Genomic DNA, 18,028 nt, shown 5'->3' on the forward strand with positions numbered 1-18,028 from the left:
TCCTCTTTACCATCTTGGTCGCTCTTCTTTGAACCTTTTCTTGCACTACTATGGGCTCCTTTTACTAAGCTGCGTTAGGGCATTAACGCGTGGAATAGCGCACGCTAAAATGCCGTGTGTGCTAGACGCTAATGCCAACATTGAGCTGGCATTAGTTCTAGCCACGTAGTGTGGGTTTAACGTGCGCTAAAAACACTATCGCACCTTAGTAAAAGAGCCCTATATCTTTCTTGAGATAAGGAGGCCAGAATTGAACGCAATACTCCAGATGAGGTCGCACCATGGAGCGATACAGGGGCATTATGACATTCTTAGTCTTGTTAACTAGCCCTTTTTTAAATAATTCCTAGCATTATCTTTGCTTATTTGAAAATGAAGGCAATTCATTCTTACAAGGCAAGAAAAGAATGTAAATCAATTTCTAAACACTTTTGAGTTAGAAATTTTAACTCTCAGACATAATATTAAGAAACAGAAGTTGAAATCAAGGCAAGATCTGGAAGACTAAGAAAAATCTATGTTAGAACTACCTAAATCTGTCATATCTGCAAAATAGAATTCATGGATTATGCTAATGACCTGCTGCATAGGTTAGCTGATACCAGTAGCATCTTAGGGAATTATTTTGGAGGCACCGGGTAGGGGGGGGGGGGGGGCAAGTCAAATAGATATTTCTGTACATCATACTTTTCCTTTCTTCCATTTATAAATTAGCAATATAAGACACCATGGCCTCCTTTCCCTTTCCAGCCAGTTTCACTACCCAGTAAAACCATCATAATTGATAGCATCATTCAATAAATTCTTCTATGTGGGAATGGAGTCTGGATTCTCTACAGGATTGGTCAGCATCTCAGTATAAACCTTGATTTAAATGGTGTGGTAGCCTTGCTAGTCCACTGTTAAAACGAATATATAGAAACTAGTCTTATAGCCCGTTAAATTAACGGGTGCTAGAATATGTGTGTGTGTTTGTCTTTATTTCTTTTTCTCTCTCCTTATCCGCTTTCTGTATTTCTATCTTTCTTTCTTTTTTTTCCTTGGCTGTCCACCACCACCCCTTGTCTGCTCCCCCTGTTCATTCTCCCTTCCTTTTACCTCCCCTGTGTCCTCCCCCACCCCATCACTGCTCACCTTATCCAACAGCAGCCCTTTTTCCTTTATTTTACCTCACCCCTCTTCCTGCTCCCTCGTCCATCAGCACCTCTTCCTGCTCCCCCTGTCCAGCAGTAGGCCTCCCTTCATTCCCCCCCCTGTCCATCAGCACCTCTTCCTGCTCCCCCTGTCCAGCAATATGCAGTTCAACACCAGAGAAAGAGAAAAAACACTATACACTTTGGAATATAAAAAGAAAGCAGTGCAAATTTACAGTAAAACTGCATTTTATGTTAATAAAATTAAAAATAAAAATCTTTTTTTTACTTTTATTGTTTGGCCATTTTATTCATGTTTATCCCAGTTTCTGCTCTCTTCTCTCAATTTTCTTACCAGGGTTTGCAGTCTATCTGGCTCTTCTCTCATTCCTGTCTTCACTTCCTCTCCTACATCCATCTCAGACTTTAACCTTATCTTTCAGTTTTCCTCCATTTATTTTTCTGCATCTCTATCTGCTTCTATTTCTCCAGTTGTTTGTTTTTTTGGGAGGGTTTTTTTGGGAGGGTTTTTGTTTTTGCTAACTCCTCCCTTCCAGCATCTTCTCTTTCTCTCTCTTCCCCTTTTATTTTCAGTCTTCTAACCAGTATCTTTCTTGCTCCCTCCATCCAGCATATCCTCTCCCCTTTGAGTCGCGGGTCAGGCCTGAGATATGAGGCTGGAAGCAGATTCCTCCCGGAAGCAGTCCTCCATGTTGTTTGCCAGCCGCTGAAAGGAGGGGGGAGTGCCGCCGCTGCCGCTCCTGTTCCTGTTCAAAGCGGCCTGCTTAGGTTCATGGGCGGCTGTTTTGAACCTCGCAGGCCGCTCTCCATATGGTAGCATGTTCCTTCTGACGCGATCGCGTCAGAGGGAACGTGCTTCATGTGGAGAGTGGCCTGCGAGGTTCGCTACAGCCGGCCGCGAACCTCATCAGGCCGCTTCAAACAGGAGCGGCAGCGGTTGGTGCGGGAGGGGGGAGTCGTTGACTTGTTCCGCGCTGTGGAGGCGATCGTTGGCTGGCTGCGGTCACGGCTTGGAGAGGGCAGGGTGTGCTAGCAGGCGGCAGCCGCCGCTCTGCAGGTGGAGAGCAGAGAAGGGCGCGCAGTTGTCTTGCCTCGCGTGAGGCCAGACCGTAAGCCGCGCATGCGCACTTCCTATGGGTCGCTATAGCTCACAGAAAATGGACGCATGCTTAGGAAGTGCGCATGCGCGGCTTACCGTTTTATTATACAGTGGTACCTTGGATTACGAGCATAATCCGTTCCAGGAGCATGCTCGTAATCCAAAATGCTCGTTTATCAAAGCGCGTTTCCCCATAGGAAATAATGGAAACTCGCTTTGATGCGTTCCCCCCCCCCCCCCCCCCCCCGAGAACCGGCATTGCTCCCCTCGAAGGCCCCCCCTGCAATCCGGCACCCCCCCTGCGATCCGGCACCCCCCCTGCGATCCGGCACCCCCCTGCCTCGAACTGGCACCCCCCTGCCACAATCCGACCCCCCCCCCGACACAATTGGCCACCCCTGCCACGATCTGACCCCCCCGACACGATCTGACATCCCCCCCGACACAATTGGGCACTCCCCCACCGCTTCTTACCCTCATCTGGGCACTCTTGAAAATCGGCCTCCTCGTCTGCTGGGCCTTGAGCATCTGAGCATGCTCAAGGCCCAGCAGACGAGGAGGCCGATTTTCAAGAGTGCCCAAATGAGGGTAAGAAGCGGCGGGGGGGGGGGTGCCCAATCGTGTCGGGGGGTGTCGGATCGTGGCGGGGGGGTGCCCAATCGTGTCGGGGGGGGGGGGGGTCCGATCATGGCAGGAGGGTGCCGGTTCGAGGTAGGGGGGGTGCCGGATCGCAGGGGGGTGCTTGTAAATCGAGCCATGCTCGGTTTCTGAGGCACCGATTTTGCAAATGTTTTGCTCGTCTTGCAAAACACTCGCAAACCGGTGCACTTGTAAACCGAGGTACCACTGTATTAGACTAGTCTTGAAGCCCGTTACATTAACGGATGCTAGAATATATGTCTGTCTGTCTTTCTTTCTTTCTCTCTCCCTCCCACTGTCTCTTTCTCTCTCTCCCTGGCCCCATTTCTCTTTCTGTCCCTCTCCCTGCCTCTGTGTCTTTCTTCCTTTCTTTCTCTCTCCCTCCCTCCTGCTGTCTGTCATTCATTTTTATCCCTGCATTTCCCCGTGCAGCAGCAACATCATTTCCCTCCCCCCCCCCAACTTCCCTGTGCAGCAGCGGTATTTCCCTTCCTCTCCAGGTCCCTGTGTAGCAGTAGCAGCATTATCCCCCACCCCCTTTCCCTACTCTTACCACGATGTGGTCTGCTTCTTTTGGCCCCTCCCGCTTCCCTTCCCGTGGTCTAGCCTGCTCCAAGGGCCCCCCTTCCCTTATTGCGTTCCTCGCAGGCAGGCCCAGCTTCTCCCTGCACGTTACCTTTTTTAAAATTGTGTTGCCCTCCGTCGCATGGCTGGCTGGCTGCCTGCCTGGTCGCGTTGAGCGGCGAGCGGCTGTAGTCTTTTTTGTTGGCGCTTCACTGCCTGGCCTGCTCCGGGCAAATTTTTTTTTTTAAGTTTTAAAGTTGTCGAGGCGGCTTCTCTCAATCCCTGCCAGCGTCAGAAGCCTTCTCCGACGCTGGTGCGGCTCGTGAGAGGAGCCGACACCACGATCTTTTGGAGAGCAGGGAGTCCAGTCCTGCTGGCGAGTGTAAGTAGATGCTGTAAGGCTGGGGACTCGCGCATGCGCACTCCTGCGGCCACGGACCTACATCTCACAGATCAGAGATCATGGAAGCACGCAGGTATGAGTGCGCTTGCGCGGCAAAACAAAACATAAAGGATATAAGGTGATGACCTTTTTTATTGGACTAACTTAATGCATGTTATGATTAACTTTTGAAGGTAACTCCTTCTTCCTCAGATCAGAAATAAGCAAATGTTGACATATCAGTATACAGTATATAAGTGAAATGTAAAAGCATTGTAATGGCAGTCTCAGGAAGAGGGAAGGGGTGGGTAAGGTGAGAAACAGGGAGGGCTGGATAGGTGATAAGAAGGTGACAAAAAAATATAATTTTATGGTTTGTAATGCGATAGAAAAGCAAGATTTTTGTTAAGTCCTGTCTGGTGGGTGTCAAAATATTTTATCTTAGATTGTTTTAAAATTTCCATTTAGTATTCTCACCATAATATCATTGATGCTGTGTTCTGGTTTTCTGAAGTGTTGTCTGACAAAAGTGATATCTTTTATTTATTTATTTATATCTTGGTTGGTATTGTAATGTTTAATATGATATCTGTATAAATTGATCCTAGTCTTTAGCATCTGGCTTGTTTCTCCCAGTGAAGCACCTTTCCTTACACTTTTTGCATTTATAGATATACCACATTTGAAGATGAACAAGTGAAAGATCCCCTTATGCTGAATGTTTTTCCCATATGAGCAACTGTGGGGTCCTGTGAAATGTGTCGGAATGGTTTGCAGCTTGTTATGTGTCGTTCTCCTCTTTGTGAGCTTGTGTTGGGAGTTTGCCTTTCACTAGTTTTTGTTTCAGATTAGATGGCTGTTGGAAGGCCAGCATAGGTGGAGCTGAAAATATTTCTTTCAGTAATTCATCCTCCTGTAGATCTTTGATAGTTTTTTTCTCTGTGTTTCCAACTCTGGATTGTATGTCATTCCCAGGGGAATTCTCTCCGTGGCAATATTCTTGGAGATTATTTTGGAGTCGTATCCTTTTTGTTTGAAAGATTCAGTCAGGGTTTTGAGGTGTTTATCTCTGTCTCTTGGATCAGAGCAGATTCGGTGGTATCATGTGGTTTGGCTGTGTATAATGTGAGGGTAGAAACTGGAGTTGTGTCTGTAGGTTTCCTGTTTATAGATGTTTACATAAAGCAATCATTGATGGAAACTATAGTGTCTAGAAAGTTAACTTTTTCAGAGGAGAAGTTAATTTTGAATTTGATTGTAGGATGGTATGCATTGAAAGAATTGTAAAATTGTTTGATAGTCTGTTCTCCAGTCCAAATCATAAAAATGTCATCAGTATACCAGTAGTGTTTTAGAGGTTTAATCTGATATGGCTTCAAAAATGACTCTCTCAGTTCTGCCATGAAGTCGTTTGCATATACTGATGCCATCCTGGTGCCCATAGCAATGCCCATGATTTTCAGATAGATATCATTGTTAAAGCAGAAATATTTGTGAGTTTTGATTAATGTTGTAATAGATTCTGGTGAGCATTGATTGTCCAGGGTGGATGTTTTTAGGAATTTTACACAAGCAGTTATGCCATCTGCATGGGGAATGTTGCTGTATAGTGATTCTACATCCATTGTGTCTAGAAATGCACCTGGTGGTAGCTGCTTGATGTTTTATCATTTGTTCAGAAAGTCTCTAGCGTCTTGTAAGAAGCTGTTTTTCTTGTGCACTGAGGAAGAGATTCTGTAATTGAATGCCTAAAAAGATAGGCACCTATTTCATGTCAATCACACTTAGTCGTCCATTAAAGAATCAAGCCTAACTAAAACTTAGACGCCTACAATGTAGGCCAGGGTTTTAAAAGCTTACATGAGATTCCTTTCCCGCAATCAGCTCAGCAGCAATGCGATTCTCTAACCAACGCCTGTGACATGGACGCCGGTTAGAGAATCGAGGTGGTTAGGTGGTGTTAGGCGCCTGTCTGTCAGGACAGAGGCAGTTCTATATAGGATGCCCATGTGCGATTCTCAAAAGCCGCTTAGGCAACTGCTGAGACTGGGTATCCTATACAGAATCAGGCCCTATAAGTCAAGATGTTTTGGGTCAGATCAGTGGTCCATTGTGCCCAGCAGTCCGCTCCCGCGGTGGCCTTTAGGTCAAAGACCAGTGCCCTAATTGAGTCTAGCCTTACCTGCATACGTTCTGGTTCAGCAGGAACTTCTCTAACTTTGTATTGACTCTCTGGAGGGTGTTTTCCCCTATAACAGACTCTGGAAGAGCGTTCCAGCTTTCCACCACTCTCTGGGTGAAGAAGAACTTCCTTATGTTTGTACGGAATCTATTCCCTTTCAACTTTAGAGAGTGCCCTCTCATTCTCCCTACCTTGGAGAGGGTGAACAACCTGTCTTTATCTACTAAGTCTATTCCCTTCATTATCTTGAATGTTTCAATCATGTCCCCTCGCAGTCTCCTCTTTTCAAGGGAGAAGAGGCCCAGTTTCTCTAATCTCTCGCTGTACGACAACTCCTCCAGCCCCTTAACCATTTTAGTCACTCTTCTCTGGACCCTTTCGAGTGGTACAATGTCCTTCTTAATGTACGGCGACCAGTGCTGGACACAGTATTGCAGGTGAGGTTGCACCATGGCCCGATACAGTGGCATGATAACCTTCTCCAATCTGTTTGTGATCCCCTTCCTAATCATTCCTAGCATCCTATTTGCCCTTTTCGCATGTAGAATGTGCCCACAGAAGGGTGGTTTGGTATGTCTCTAAATGTGGCTGTACTTGCTTTGGAAATGTTTAGACAAGGTTTTTAAGGGTTCTTCAGTCAAGTTTCCTATAGTATGTGTTGTCCGATTACTGTGTCCTCCTTCAATGTATTTTTGTGGTCCATAATCACTACAAAAGCCTCCTTTGTCTGCAGGTTTGATGACAATGTTTTCATTATCTTGTAAACTTTTTATGGTAGCTGGTTCTGATGTTGTACAGAATTTTCTTTGGTTTGCTGGAAAGTTGTGATTTCACCCTATGTCTGAAACTGTCTATGTAGTTGGCCTAGTTTGTTTTCTCCATCATGTGGGGTAAAATACATGTTATTTTGTTTAACGTTGTAATATAAATATAATATAAACCCTGAAACTTCAGTTCTGTATCAAATTCCATATTCACCAACTCTGGAGCTATTCATCTTACAATTTGCCAGACAAAACCCATTCTAGTTGTGATTATCAGCACATGCCCCTTCCATTGCCAAACACTTTGTTTAAAGGGAGCAGGGTTTGTTTGCTTCTGTGGTGACTCTACAGAAGGTGGGTAACCCTAGTTCTGAGCATATTTAATTTGGGGTGACAATGGCTGTCTTTGGTGGCTCTTGCTCCAGTGTCTGCTTTCAAATAGGTCCAGACACTTTGCAAAATAATAAAAGACCCTGCAAAATCACACTCAGAACAGAATAGGAGCCAACTTTCAAAATGATTGTGGTGTTCAACTCGTTACAAATGACCAAATCCATATAAGGGAAAATAAAGTATGCTAGGTTATGAGCACAACTGAAAATGAAGACAAGCACCAAGGCCCATGCTCCCTGATATTAGCCCACGGCTCAGATATTCACTAGCCAGCCAATAAGCTGCGGAGGAGGAAGGCCTTCAGTTGCAGGAGGGAGAGGGCATCCCTTCTGCCATTTTGCTGCCGCAGGGGGAGATGGTTGGCATTTGAGGAGGGAGTGAGCATCCCTCCTGCCATTTTTTTCTCACACGGGAAGGAGGCAGCATGGCAGGAGGGAATGGGCATCCCTCCTGCCAATTTTCGGTAGCGCAGGGGGTGGATTACCATTGCCACGTTCGTCATGTCTCATTGGGGAGGGCAGTCATCAGTGGTGGGGGGAGGCTTTTTATTTTTAATTGGGCAGATATTGTGCATGTGTAACATGCATAGCATTTATGCCCATTTAAAAAAAGAAATAAAAAGTCTTCCTGCTCCCAAAGCAGAGTGGCAGGAGGCTTTCCCCTGCCTCTCTCTCGTTCGGGCTTCCCCTGCCGGTGCTGCACATGTGCGAGAGTTGCTCTCACAGCGATGAATTGGATGGGAGAGTCCGGGCTTATGACAAACCTCCATGTGAATCATTTGCATGCAAACCTTTTAGTGCATGAATAGCATTGGCCAAAAATCAGATCAGAGCAGAGGTTCTTTAGTGTATCTGGGCCTCAGAGTGGTGCCTAGCGATACCCAAGTTCTGGTGCCCTCTGACGCCTGCCTGAAAAGTAGGCATGGTTATGGGTGGAGAATAGGTGTGGCATAATGTACTGGGGCCTACCTCAGTGGCACCTAATAACACCTAAGTCCACTACATTTGATTTCTCAAGTGATGCCTAGCAGTTAAACATGACGACAAACAAAGGCTAAATGGCCTAAACCCATCTGTCATAGAAACATAGAAAATGACGGCAGAAAAGGGCCATAGTCCATCAAGTCTGCCCACCTAACAGACCCACTCACCTAGGCTTATTTTCCTAGAGATCCTACTCCTAACGACCCTACACCTTAACTCGACCCTCTTAGGGATCTCACATGGGCATCCCATTTACAATGTAGGTACACTGAGGCGCTAAATGTCAATGTGGTCAACTAAACTAAACTGAACCTTAAGTTTGTCTACCGCATCCTCTCCATAAAGATAGAGCTTGACATGGTTTACAGGTAATTCAATAAATGAGGGAAGGACATAGTAAGAAATTAGAGGTTATGAAGAGGATAGCTAGCTTTATATTTTCAATAGATAGCTTTACGTTTTGGAGAAAAGCCAGGTTTTCAGATGCTTTTGGAATAATTGGAATGAGCCTAGGCTCCGCAGCGGGGTAGGGAGGTTGTTCCAAAGCTCAGTGAATTTGAAGAAAAGGGATTCCCCTAATTTACCTGCATACATGACGCCTTTTTTTTTTTTTTTTTAATCTTTATTCCTTTTTATTTCTTTCAACAAGTGTACAATATTATTACAATTAATTCACATAACTCACTTGACATTCTTAAACAATATTATTATACATGTTTTAATACCCCCCATCCACCTCCCATCCCTTCCCATATCAACAAAATATTTCATCCAAACTTATACATACTTGTATATCCCTCTTTCATAATACAATTAATCTTACATTAAATCTGTCCCTCCCCCCACCCTTTCTTCCTCAAACTCTTTATTCATTTTATTATACAAAGTAATGCACAACAATATATATCTCATCATAGTACATATATCCCCTTATATTTCATAACAACATATTTCCAATAAATTTACCCTCTTTCCTTTTCTATTCATACCTATATACCATGTTTCTTATATCCATTAATCAGTTGAAATATACCGCTAGCTAACTAAATTATCCTATCCCCCCCACCCCACCCCATTTCTATAAATTATCCCCTAAGGAAAAAGAATAAATCTTAATCATTATAATAATCAATTAATGGCCTCCACACCTCTTGAAACCTTTTAAAATACCCCCTTTGTACTGCAAGAAATCTTTCCATCTTGTACATATGACAAACTGAGTTCCACCAGAAACTACAATTCAGTCTAGAACAGTCTTTCCAATTAGTTGTTATTTGCTGAATTCCCACACCAGTAAGAATCATCAATAATTTATTGTTTGCTGCAGATATTTGGCATTTGGCCCTCATACACATTCCAAAAACCACTGTGTCATAGGATAATGCCACATGACTCTCCATCAATATGTTGACTTGATCCCAGATTGATATCCAAAATGCCTGAATACATGGACAATAAAATAAAAGATGGTCTAAAGTTCCAACTTCAATTTTACAATGCCAGCATCTATTAGACTTAGAGCAATCTAATTTTTGTAATCTAGTAGGGGTCCAGAATGCTCTATGCAACAAAAAGAACCATGTTTGCCTAATAGATGCTGACATCGTACCTTTAATTCTCCAAGACCAAATACGTGGCCATTGAGATGCATTAATCTGATGCTTAATCTCAATGCTCCAAATATCTCTTAATCCATTTTTAGGCTTCTTATTCAAATAATTAGATATAATTTTATACCACTTTGCGGCCTGATGACCCAGAAAATCTGCCTGGAAACATAAGAATTCTAAGCTGTAATGATCATTTAAAGATTTCCATTCAGGGAACCCCACCTGAATAGCCTGCTTCAATTGCAACCACTTAAAACTTTGTTTTTTATTCAGACCATATTTATGTTGCAATTGTGAAAATTCAAGCATCTTACCATTATCAATTACTTCCGTTAATGATCTTATACCTGCTTTAATCCAATCTTTCCAGACAACCTTAAACCCGCCTATTTGTATCTTGGAGTTTACCCAAATAGTCTGTTGTTTCGATTTTAAAATAGAATCAGTAGTTAATTTGTCTACAAACCTTAATGTTTTCCAAGTATCCATTAATACTCTATTGTCCTTACGTATTCTAGGCACCTTTATACCAAGCAAAAGATCAAGCCTAAGTGGAAAGATAAGTGATCTCTCCACCTTTAACCACTCTGGTAATTGTTCCAAAAGCTCTGGGAGGACCCAATACATACCTTGGCGCATGATATAGGCCTGATGATACCTATAAAAATTGGGAAAATTTACCCCACCCTCCTCAATTGGTCTTTGCAAAGACACTAAAGCCACTCTTGCAATTTTACCCAGCCAAATAAATTTAACCAGAATACTATTTAATTTTTTATAGAAAGACCCCTGAAAAAACACTGGTATCATTCCCAATTGATAGCAAACCACAGGCAAAATCATCATTTTAACAGTTTGAACTCTTCCCCACCAGGATAAATGTAAAGGATTCCATTGCTCACACATCTCTGTTACTTTTTGTAATAAAATTTTTTGATTTATTCTCATTGTCTCTTCGAGTGTTTTATTCAACCAAATACCTAAGTACTTTATTCCATCCTCTTTCCATATAAAAGGGAAAGAATCAAATATACCTTTTGTACAATGCACATTTAAAGGTAAAATCTCTGATTTAGTCCAATTTATTTTGTATCCTGAGAATTTTCCAAATGTATCTATTACCTTCAGTAGACATGGAATTGTTGTTTCCGGATTCCTCAAATGAAGCAAGATGTCATCTGCATAAGCAGATACTTTATATTCCACTCCAGCACATGGAATACCCTGTATGTCCTTTGCCTGTCGAATAGCTAATAATAAGGGTTCAAGAACTATATCAAAGAGCAAAGGAGATAATGGACAACCTTGTCTAACTCCCCTCTGCAACTTAAAAGCATCTGAAATATTATTATTTATATATAAGCGAGCAGTTGGGGAGCTATACAGTGTTTGAATCATTTGTATAAATCCGGATCCAATACCAAACCACTCCATAGCTTGATACATGAAATTCCATTCTACACGATCAAAAGCCTTTTCAGCATCTAGTGATACCGAAAAAGCCGGATCATTAATTTGTTTTGTTAAATAATACATCTGAAATGCCAGTCTAGTATTATTAGAAGAGTGTCTCTGAGCAACAAATCCAGTTTGATTCATTCCTATTATATGCGGAAGAGCTTTAGCCAATCTTAATGCTAAAATCTTAGCTAATAATTTACCATCTACATTTATTAAAGATATAGGCCTGTAATTTGACACCAATGTTGGATCTTTATTTGGCTTTGGCAAAACAATAGTTAAAGATTCTGCCATAGTGCCTGATATACAACCTTTATTCAGTTGATCCTGATATAATTTTAATAAATATGGTAATAGGGAAATTTGAAATTCTTTATAAAACTCTACTGTAAATCCATCTCCACCTGGAGCGGTCCCAACTCTAAGGGATTTCAATGCCATTTGTAACTCTTTTAATGATATAGGTTTATCTAAACTTCCTTTTATATGATCAGGAACCTTAGGACCTTCAATTAAACTCAAAAAATCCAACCCATCTTTCTCTTTATTTAAATAAGACTCCGAAGAATACAGTGACTTATAATATTTTAAAAATTGTTTTAATATATTTCCAATTTGAGAATGTGAATTGCCTAACTCATCTTTAATTATGTTTATTTTTTCCTTCCTTTTCTTTGTTTTTAAATAATTTGCCAATAATCTTCCAGCCTTATTTGCACTACCATAATATACCGCTTGTTGAGCAAAAATATCTTTCCTTACTAACCCAGAGGAAATTTCATTATATTCACATTTTTTTTTTAACAATATTTGAAATGTCTCCTGTTCCCATTTATTAACCAATTTTAATTCCAAATTTTTAATTTCTTTTTCCAAATTTACATATTGCTTTCTTAGCTGTTTCTTTTTATATGCAGAATATGATATAATTTGTCCTCTCATAGTTGCTTTGAAAGCATCCCATAAAATTCCAATCGACATTTCCTCTAAATCATTAAGTAAAAAATATTCATTAATTTTAGTCTGAAATTCTGTGCAAAATTTAGAATCAGCAAGCAATGCATTATCAAACCTCCATACCGGTTTAGAATTATCTTGATCTACTAAATTAACTTCTATCCACATACCACCATGATCAGATATTATTATTGGTTCTATGTCAGCTTTTACAACTTTCTGTACTATCTGATCTGAAACAAAAATATAATCAATTCTTGAAAATGATTGATGAACATGTGAACAAAATGTAAATTCCCGATCATTAAAATGAAGAATACGCCATATATCTTTTAAATTACATGATTGTATCAAATTATCTAACCCCATTGATTTCATAATTCTACTTGGTTTTTTATCCATTATTGGATCTATAACAGCATTGAAGTCCCCAGCCACCACTAAATTAGTAGTAGCCAGTGGTAAAATTAATTGTTGTAGAGACTTAAAGAATTCACTTTGATTCGAATTAGGGGCATATATATATTTAACAACGCCATTGTATTATTGCCCATGCTCATGTCAACAAGTACCCACCTTCCTAGAGGATCTGCCTTAATCATATTAAACGTTGCTGGACATTTTTTATTTATCAATATTGCTACTCCTGCCTTCTTTTTTATCGCTGGTGCAAATAAACATTGTTTTATCCAATTATCTGACAGCTTCATAGACTCTATCCCAGACAAATGTGTCTCCTGCAGAAAACATATATCTATATTCTGTTGTTTGATATATGACATTACCTTTTTCCTTTTTACTGGGTGATTCAGGCCATTAACATTTAAAGAAAATATTTTGAAAGTCATTACACAAATAAAAATTTAATATCTAAGAATCTCCACTTCAATATCATATTATACTCCTTTTCCTTATATCCATACTGTAAATTATCTCGGTCCCCTTCCCCCCAACACCTCCCTATCTCTCTATCAACATATTTCCCCCAATTCACAAAATCTTTAATAAATACTATACCAACATCTCTTCCTCCCATTCCCCTCCCTACTCCCTCCCTTCCCCCCCCAATTAATAATGCAAACTTGGAAACGCTCATATATAATCAGGTGACAAAAAGCTCCCTTCAGGCTCTGCCATATACATCATTTATCACTCCTAATAAGCTACATTATATAATATAATATCTTTCAAATAATCTACTAAGTTCAAATTTCCTTTTTTTTTTTTATTTTTATTTTTTTTTTTTTCTTTCTTCCCCTCCTTCCCATTTTTTTTTTTTTTTTTTTTTTTTTTTTCCCCCCCCCTATTCCATCTTTTTTCCTCCATTCCCTTTTCTTCTTCCACCCTCACTCCCCTCCCCACTTATCCTTAAATTATAAAACATCTATAAATTCAGAATCTTTCCCTCACATGCCCAACAAACTCATTTTCTTATACCAATATCTTTTAATATTAAATTGAATTTACTACAAATAAATAAATCAATATTATTGTATTCCTGTGAAAACAATTACATGTTAATAAATTATTCAATTTTCTAATTGCATACCCCCTTTAATTAATCTAAAATCACCTTCTTAACCTTAAACATTAAAGTGATATTAAAATATATCATTATATATCATAAATAAACAATTTCATCAATCTTCCGCTTTGTGTAGAAAAACTCTCCAAGCATATTCAGCTTCTCCCCATCTCTTCAATTCTTCATGTCTTTATATCAGCTGCTTGTTTTAACTAATTCATCACTATTATGCATCCATTTTTATCGTTCATTCCCTTTTTTTTTTCATAAAATCCCTAAACAGTTTCAGTTCCTTTAATATATTATAGTCATATAAAAGTCTGAATAAATCCAACCACACTTTCCAGTTTCATTATATTTAAATTGTCATCTATGTTTCTACAGAGTCATTCATACACTGAAGAGTCAATCCAAAAGAAATCTGATGTTCTTTGCTTTACAGTCAATTCATAGTGAAATTATTCTTAAATCCTGTTCAGATACTGCTTTATCCTTTACATCTCATACTTTCCTTGATCTTTCTTTCACTTCTTTCAAGTCACTTCTTCTTCCAAACAACTTGCATTTTTTATAATAAGTTTATATTCTCTTTAAAATTTAGGATTTATCTGCAATCAGGCTTCTGTCTCCTTCATATTTCCAAATTCTTTTCCTTTTTTAGCGCAGTTCAAGTAATCATCCAATACAATTCTTTTTCTGTTTAAACCACCTCTTTTCCTGTAAAGTGTCCTATGCACTTAAGGAAATCTCCATCATCTACCGCCCTTTCCTTAATCTTTGAAATCATGAGTGTTTCCATTAATATAAAGTGCTCTTTGACCTCAGCTAGACTATATTCAATTCTAAAGTGTCAAGAATGTTATAAAGCTGACATCAATATATTCCAGCACTTCAAAAAGAGTCTATAGCAGGATCCTATAAATTGCTGTTTATTGCCTGGAACATCAATATCAGATAAAGGGCTGGAAATGTTACTTAAAACTGCCCTAACTTCTGTAGGGAGCCTAATTTCAACAATTAGAGCCAGTCATTCTTAGTTTATATTTAACTTTTAATATCCACCTCAATCAGAGACATCAGAATGTTCATTCACATTAATATCCCTGAGATTCATAGCATGTGGAATGATGTCATCATAGAATCCTTGCATCCACATCCTTCCATTCAGTTCCATCAGCAATTCAAATCTGTTCCATTTTTAACTGTAACTCCCAAAGTCCAATTCTCCATAAAATATTCTATATCAGAAACCAATCAAAACAAATAAAAAATCAAATGAAGAGAGGAAAAAAAAAAAAAAAACATCTCAGAATCTCAGAATCAAAGTATTTCTTACTCCAATCCTTCTGTTAAATTCTAGTCTCAGTTTATGTATTCATAGGCTGTTCACATTGCTCTAAGAATTCTTTTAATTTCAAAGGATCATCAAAGTTTGAAGTTTTATTTGCAAAAGTGACCCTCATAATAGCTGGGTACATTAAACCGTACCTTGCTCCAATCGCTCTAAGTTGTGGTCTCAATTCAAGCAATTTTTTCCTTTTTTGAGCTGTTGCTTTTGCAAAATCTGGCACTATATATATTTTAGAATCCTGGCACTTCAAGGTCTTATTTTCTTTTGCCAGTCTTATAATTTCCTCCACATGCTGATAACGGAGCAGCTTACAAATTAAAGGACGCGGACCCTTTTGATTATCATATCTTTTAGTCGGGACCCTGTGCGCCCTCTCTATTTCCAGAGGAAATTTAACTGTCAGAGGTAGAATTTTTGGTAAAAATTGCTCAAGAAAGGCAATAGGATTATTTTTTTCTACCCCTTCCGGGATCCCAATCAGCCTTAAATTATTTCTTCTTTCGCGATTAGAAACATCCTCAAGATCCCTCTTTAATATTTCTATTTCTTTACAGTCTCTCTTGCAATGAGCTATTTCTTTTTCTGTTTTTTCCACTCTCTTATCTAATTGCTCCACTTTAACATCCACCACCTTCAAACTTAATTTAAGCCCTGCCAGCTCTTCTTTAACTTCCTGTATATTCTTTGCATTTTGTAAAACTATTTCCTTTATCTGCCGCAGTTCCTTAACAATGTCAATATCTTCTGCCTCATCCGTTGGCAATGGAACTTTAGAGGGGGCTATCGGCTCTATTTTTGATCTTTTATTACTTCCTCCTACTGAGTTAGCTTTTGTCAGCTTACCCGATGCCATTATGCTGTTGATCCTCGTCTTTTTAATGAATTTCAACTGTTTTTCTGTAGCTATATTTTATTTATTTGAGCCTTTTTCACAGAGCAGTTCAGTCACCCGACCATTCTCCTTCGTCTCCAAGCCACGCCCTTCTTACATGACGCCTTTTAACAAGAGGAAAGATAGTTTGAGTTTGTAGGTGGATCTGGTAGTGTCAGGTCTCAAAGAATTCCAGGATAGTGAGATTAGGGGAGGAAGAATGCCATGTAGGATCTTGAATGTTAGGCGGGTACATTTAAAGTGAATCCTAGAAATCACTGGAAGCCAGTGAATTTTGACAGAAGCGGGGAAACATGATCGAATTTGGTTTTTGAGAAGATCAACCTAGGATCCGCTGAAGTCTTTGAAGATTTTTCTTGGTCAGACTTAGATAGCTGGAATTACAATGGTCCAATCTGGAAAGAATGATTGATTGTACAAGGACAGCAAAATGTTGGCGGAAGCAGGATCTCACTTTCCTCAACATGTGAAGACTAAAAAAACATTTTTTTTACCAGAGAGTTGAGCTGATCATTAAAGGAAAGTGTAGAGTCAATAATGACGCCCAAAACTTTGCTTGAGAATTCGATCTGCAGTGTGGGACCAGATGGTAGTGGAATGAGCGTGGGTAACTGATCTAATTTTGGGCCAAGCCAGAGTAGTTTTGTTTTGGACTCATTCAGCTTCATTTGGTAGAGGTTTTCTGTACAGTAACTGTTTAGGGAAACGCTGAGAACGCTCCCAAAAGTGACCGCACTTTAGTATATGGGCACCTAAGTATGCAGCTGTTTTTGTTATCCCTTTGTATTATTTGCAAAGTACCTTGGTTACATTGACACAGCAATCTTTCACTTATTAATTTAACACCCATTCGTTGGAATCTGGATTATGATCCGTGATATAGCAATGTCAAATCTGCCCAGAATATGATTCCACTGTAGCACCTAGTAGCTCTTTCTGCTTATTGCGGTATGCTCTTTCCTCCGACAGGTAATAGCAAGGGATGATGATCAAGGCATTAACAGCAAGCTGACATATATTCTAGTTGCTGGGAACGAAGATGGTGCTTTTGCCTTGTCAGCCAGTGGTGAGCTGAGCCTCATACAGAGCCTCGATCGAGAGTCTAAAGAGCAGTATCTCTTACTGATCACAGCTGCTGATGCAGGTAAGGTTCATTTTGATTGTACATGGGCTGATGATGGGAAACAGTAGGAGAATGTCATCCTGCAAGGACTCCTGATGAGTGTGTGGTTGGAAAGAAATCCATTTTAGAAATGAGCATGTTTTTCATTTATAGCAGAGGGAGGCACTGTATAAGAGTGAATCCTTCAAGCTGAAATTAATTGTATTATGCACTGAAGATCTCACTAAGATAGCATGCCCGTCGTGTGGATCAGAGGATACCGAGGTTGGCAGCTTTCCAAGAATGGTCCCGTCTGCATGATTTCTGAGGATGAATGAGGAAAAGGCACAGAGCTTGCTTTTTTATTGCCCATGCGAAAAATCATTTTAAAGCTAATTTAACTGTGTATGTTCTTTGTATTATGATCAGGGGTTTAAAAAAGTCTCTCTCTCAGTAGCATAGCGGCAAACTTGTAACCCCCATCGTCTGTCACCTGCATTCTCCTCATGTTCCCGCTTGAGGCTCTGGACCCTGAACAACAAGGAGTTCATAGGGAGCATATCCCTCAGCAGAAGTCTTATCAGATTAGGCATTGCTATGGGGTAACAAATGTTCTTCCTCCGAAAATGGTCTCCTATTTTAATTTCAGAAATTGGATTTGGGCTCAAGTAACCAAACCCCTACCCAGTCCACTGAGGTGAGGTGCAGTGCATTCATATCTTGTTCTGTTTTGCACTCTGGTCCTCTTTCTCAGTTGGCATGCAATTACATGCTTTTACTGCTAACTCCATGTGTTTCTAGGGGCAGTAATTTCATTTCAGTTCATTTATTAAAAATTGTTATATTGCCTGGCTATATGTGATCATGGCAGTTTCAGAATACAGGCAAAATAAGAGCAGGGCTGACGTTAACGATAAGTAGAATACTGCTAGTTTGCCTTGTTTTGTCAACCCCGCTGTTTTCCTGTATT

General features: G+C 40.0%; 1 protein-coding gene across 4 annotated transcripts in view; it reads left to right on the plus strand.

Annotated features, from left to right (window-relative positions):
- Nucleotides 1-18,028, plus strand: part of FAT4 (FAT atypical cadherin 4) — a 320,456-nt gene that overhangs the window by 203,556 nt on the left and 98,872 nt on the right. For all 4 annotated transcript variants that reach the window (XM_033938757.1, XM_033938746.1, XM_033938766.1 and 1 more), the window contains one exon: nt 16,926-17,100. In XM_033938757.1, the coding sequence (XP_033794648.1) occupies nt 16,926-17,100 (175 nt within the window). The remainder of the gene's footprint in view (nt 1-16,925; nt 17,101-18,028) is intronic.

The sequence above is a fragment of the Geotrypetes seraphini genome, chromosome 1 (genome assembly GCF_902459505.1).
Source record: "Geotrypetes seraphini chromosome 1, aGeoSer1.1, whole genome shotgun sequence".
NCBI classification, from domain to species: Eukaryota; Metazoa; Chordata; class Amphibia; order Gymnophiona; family Dermophiidae; genus Geotrypetes; species Geotrypetes seraphini.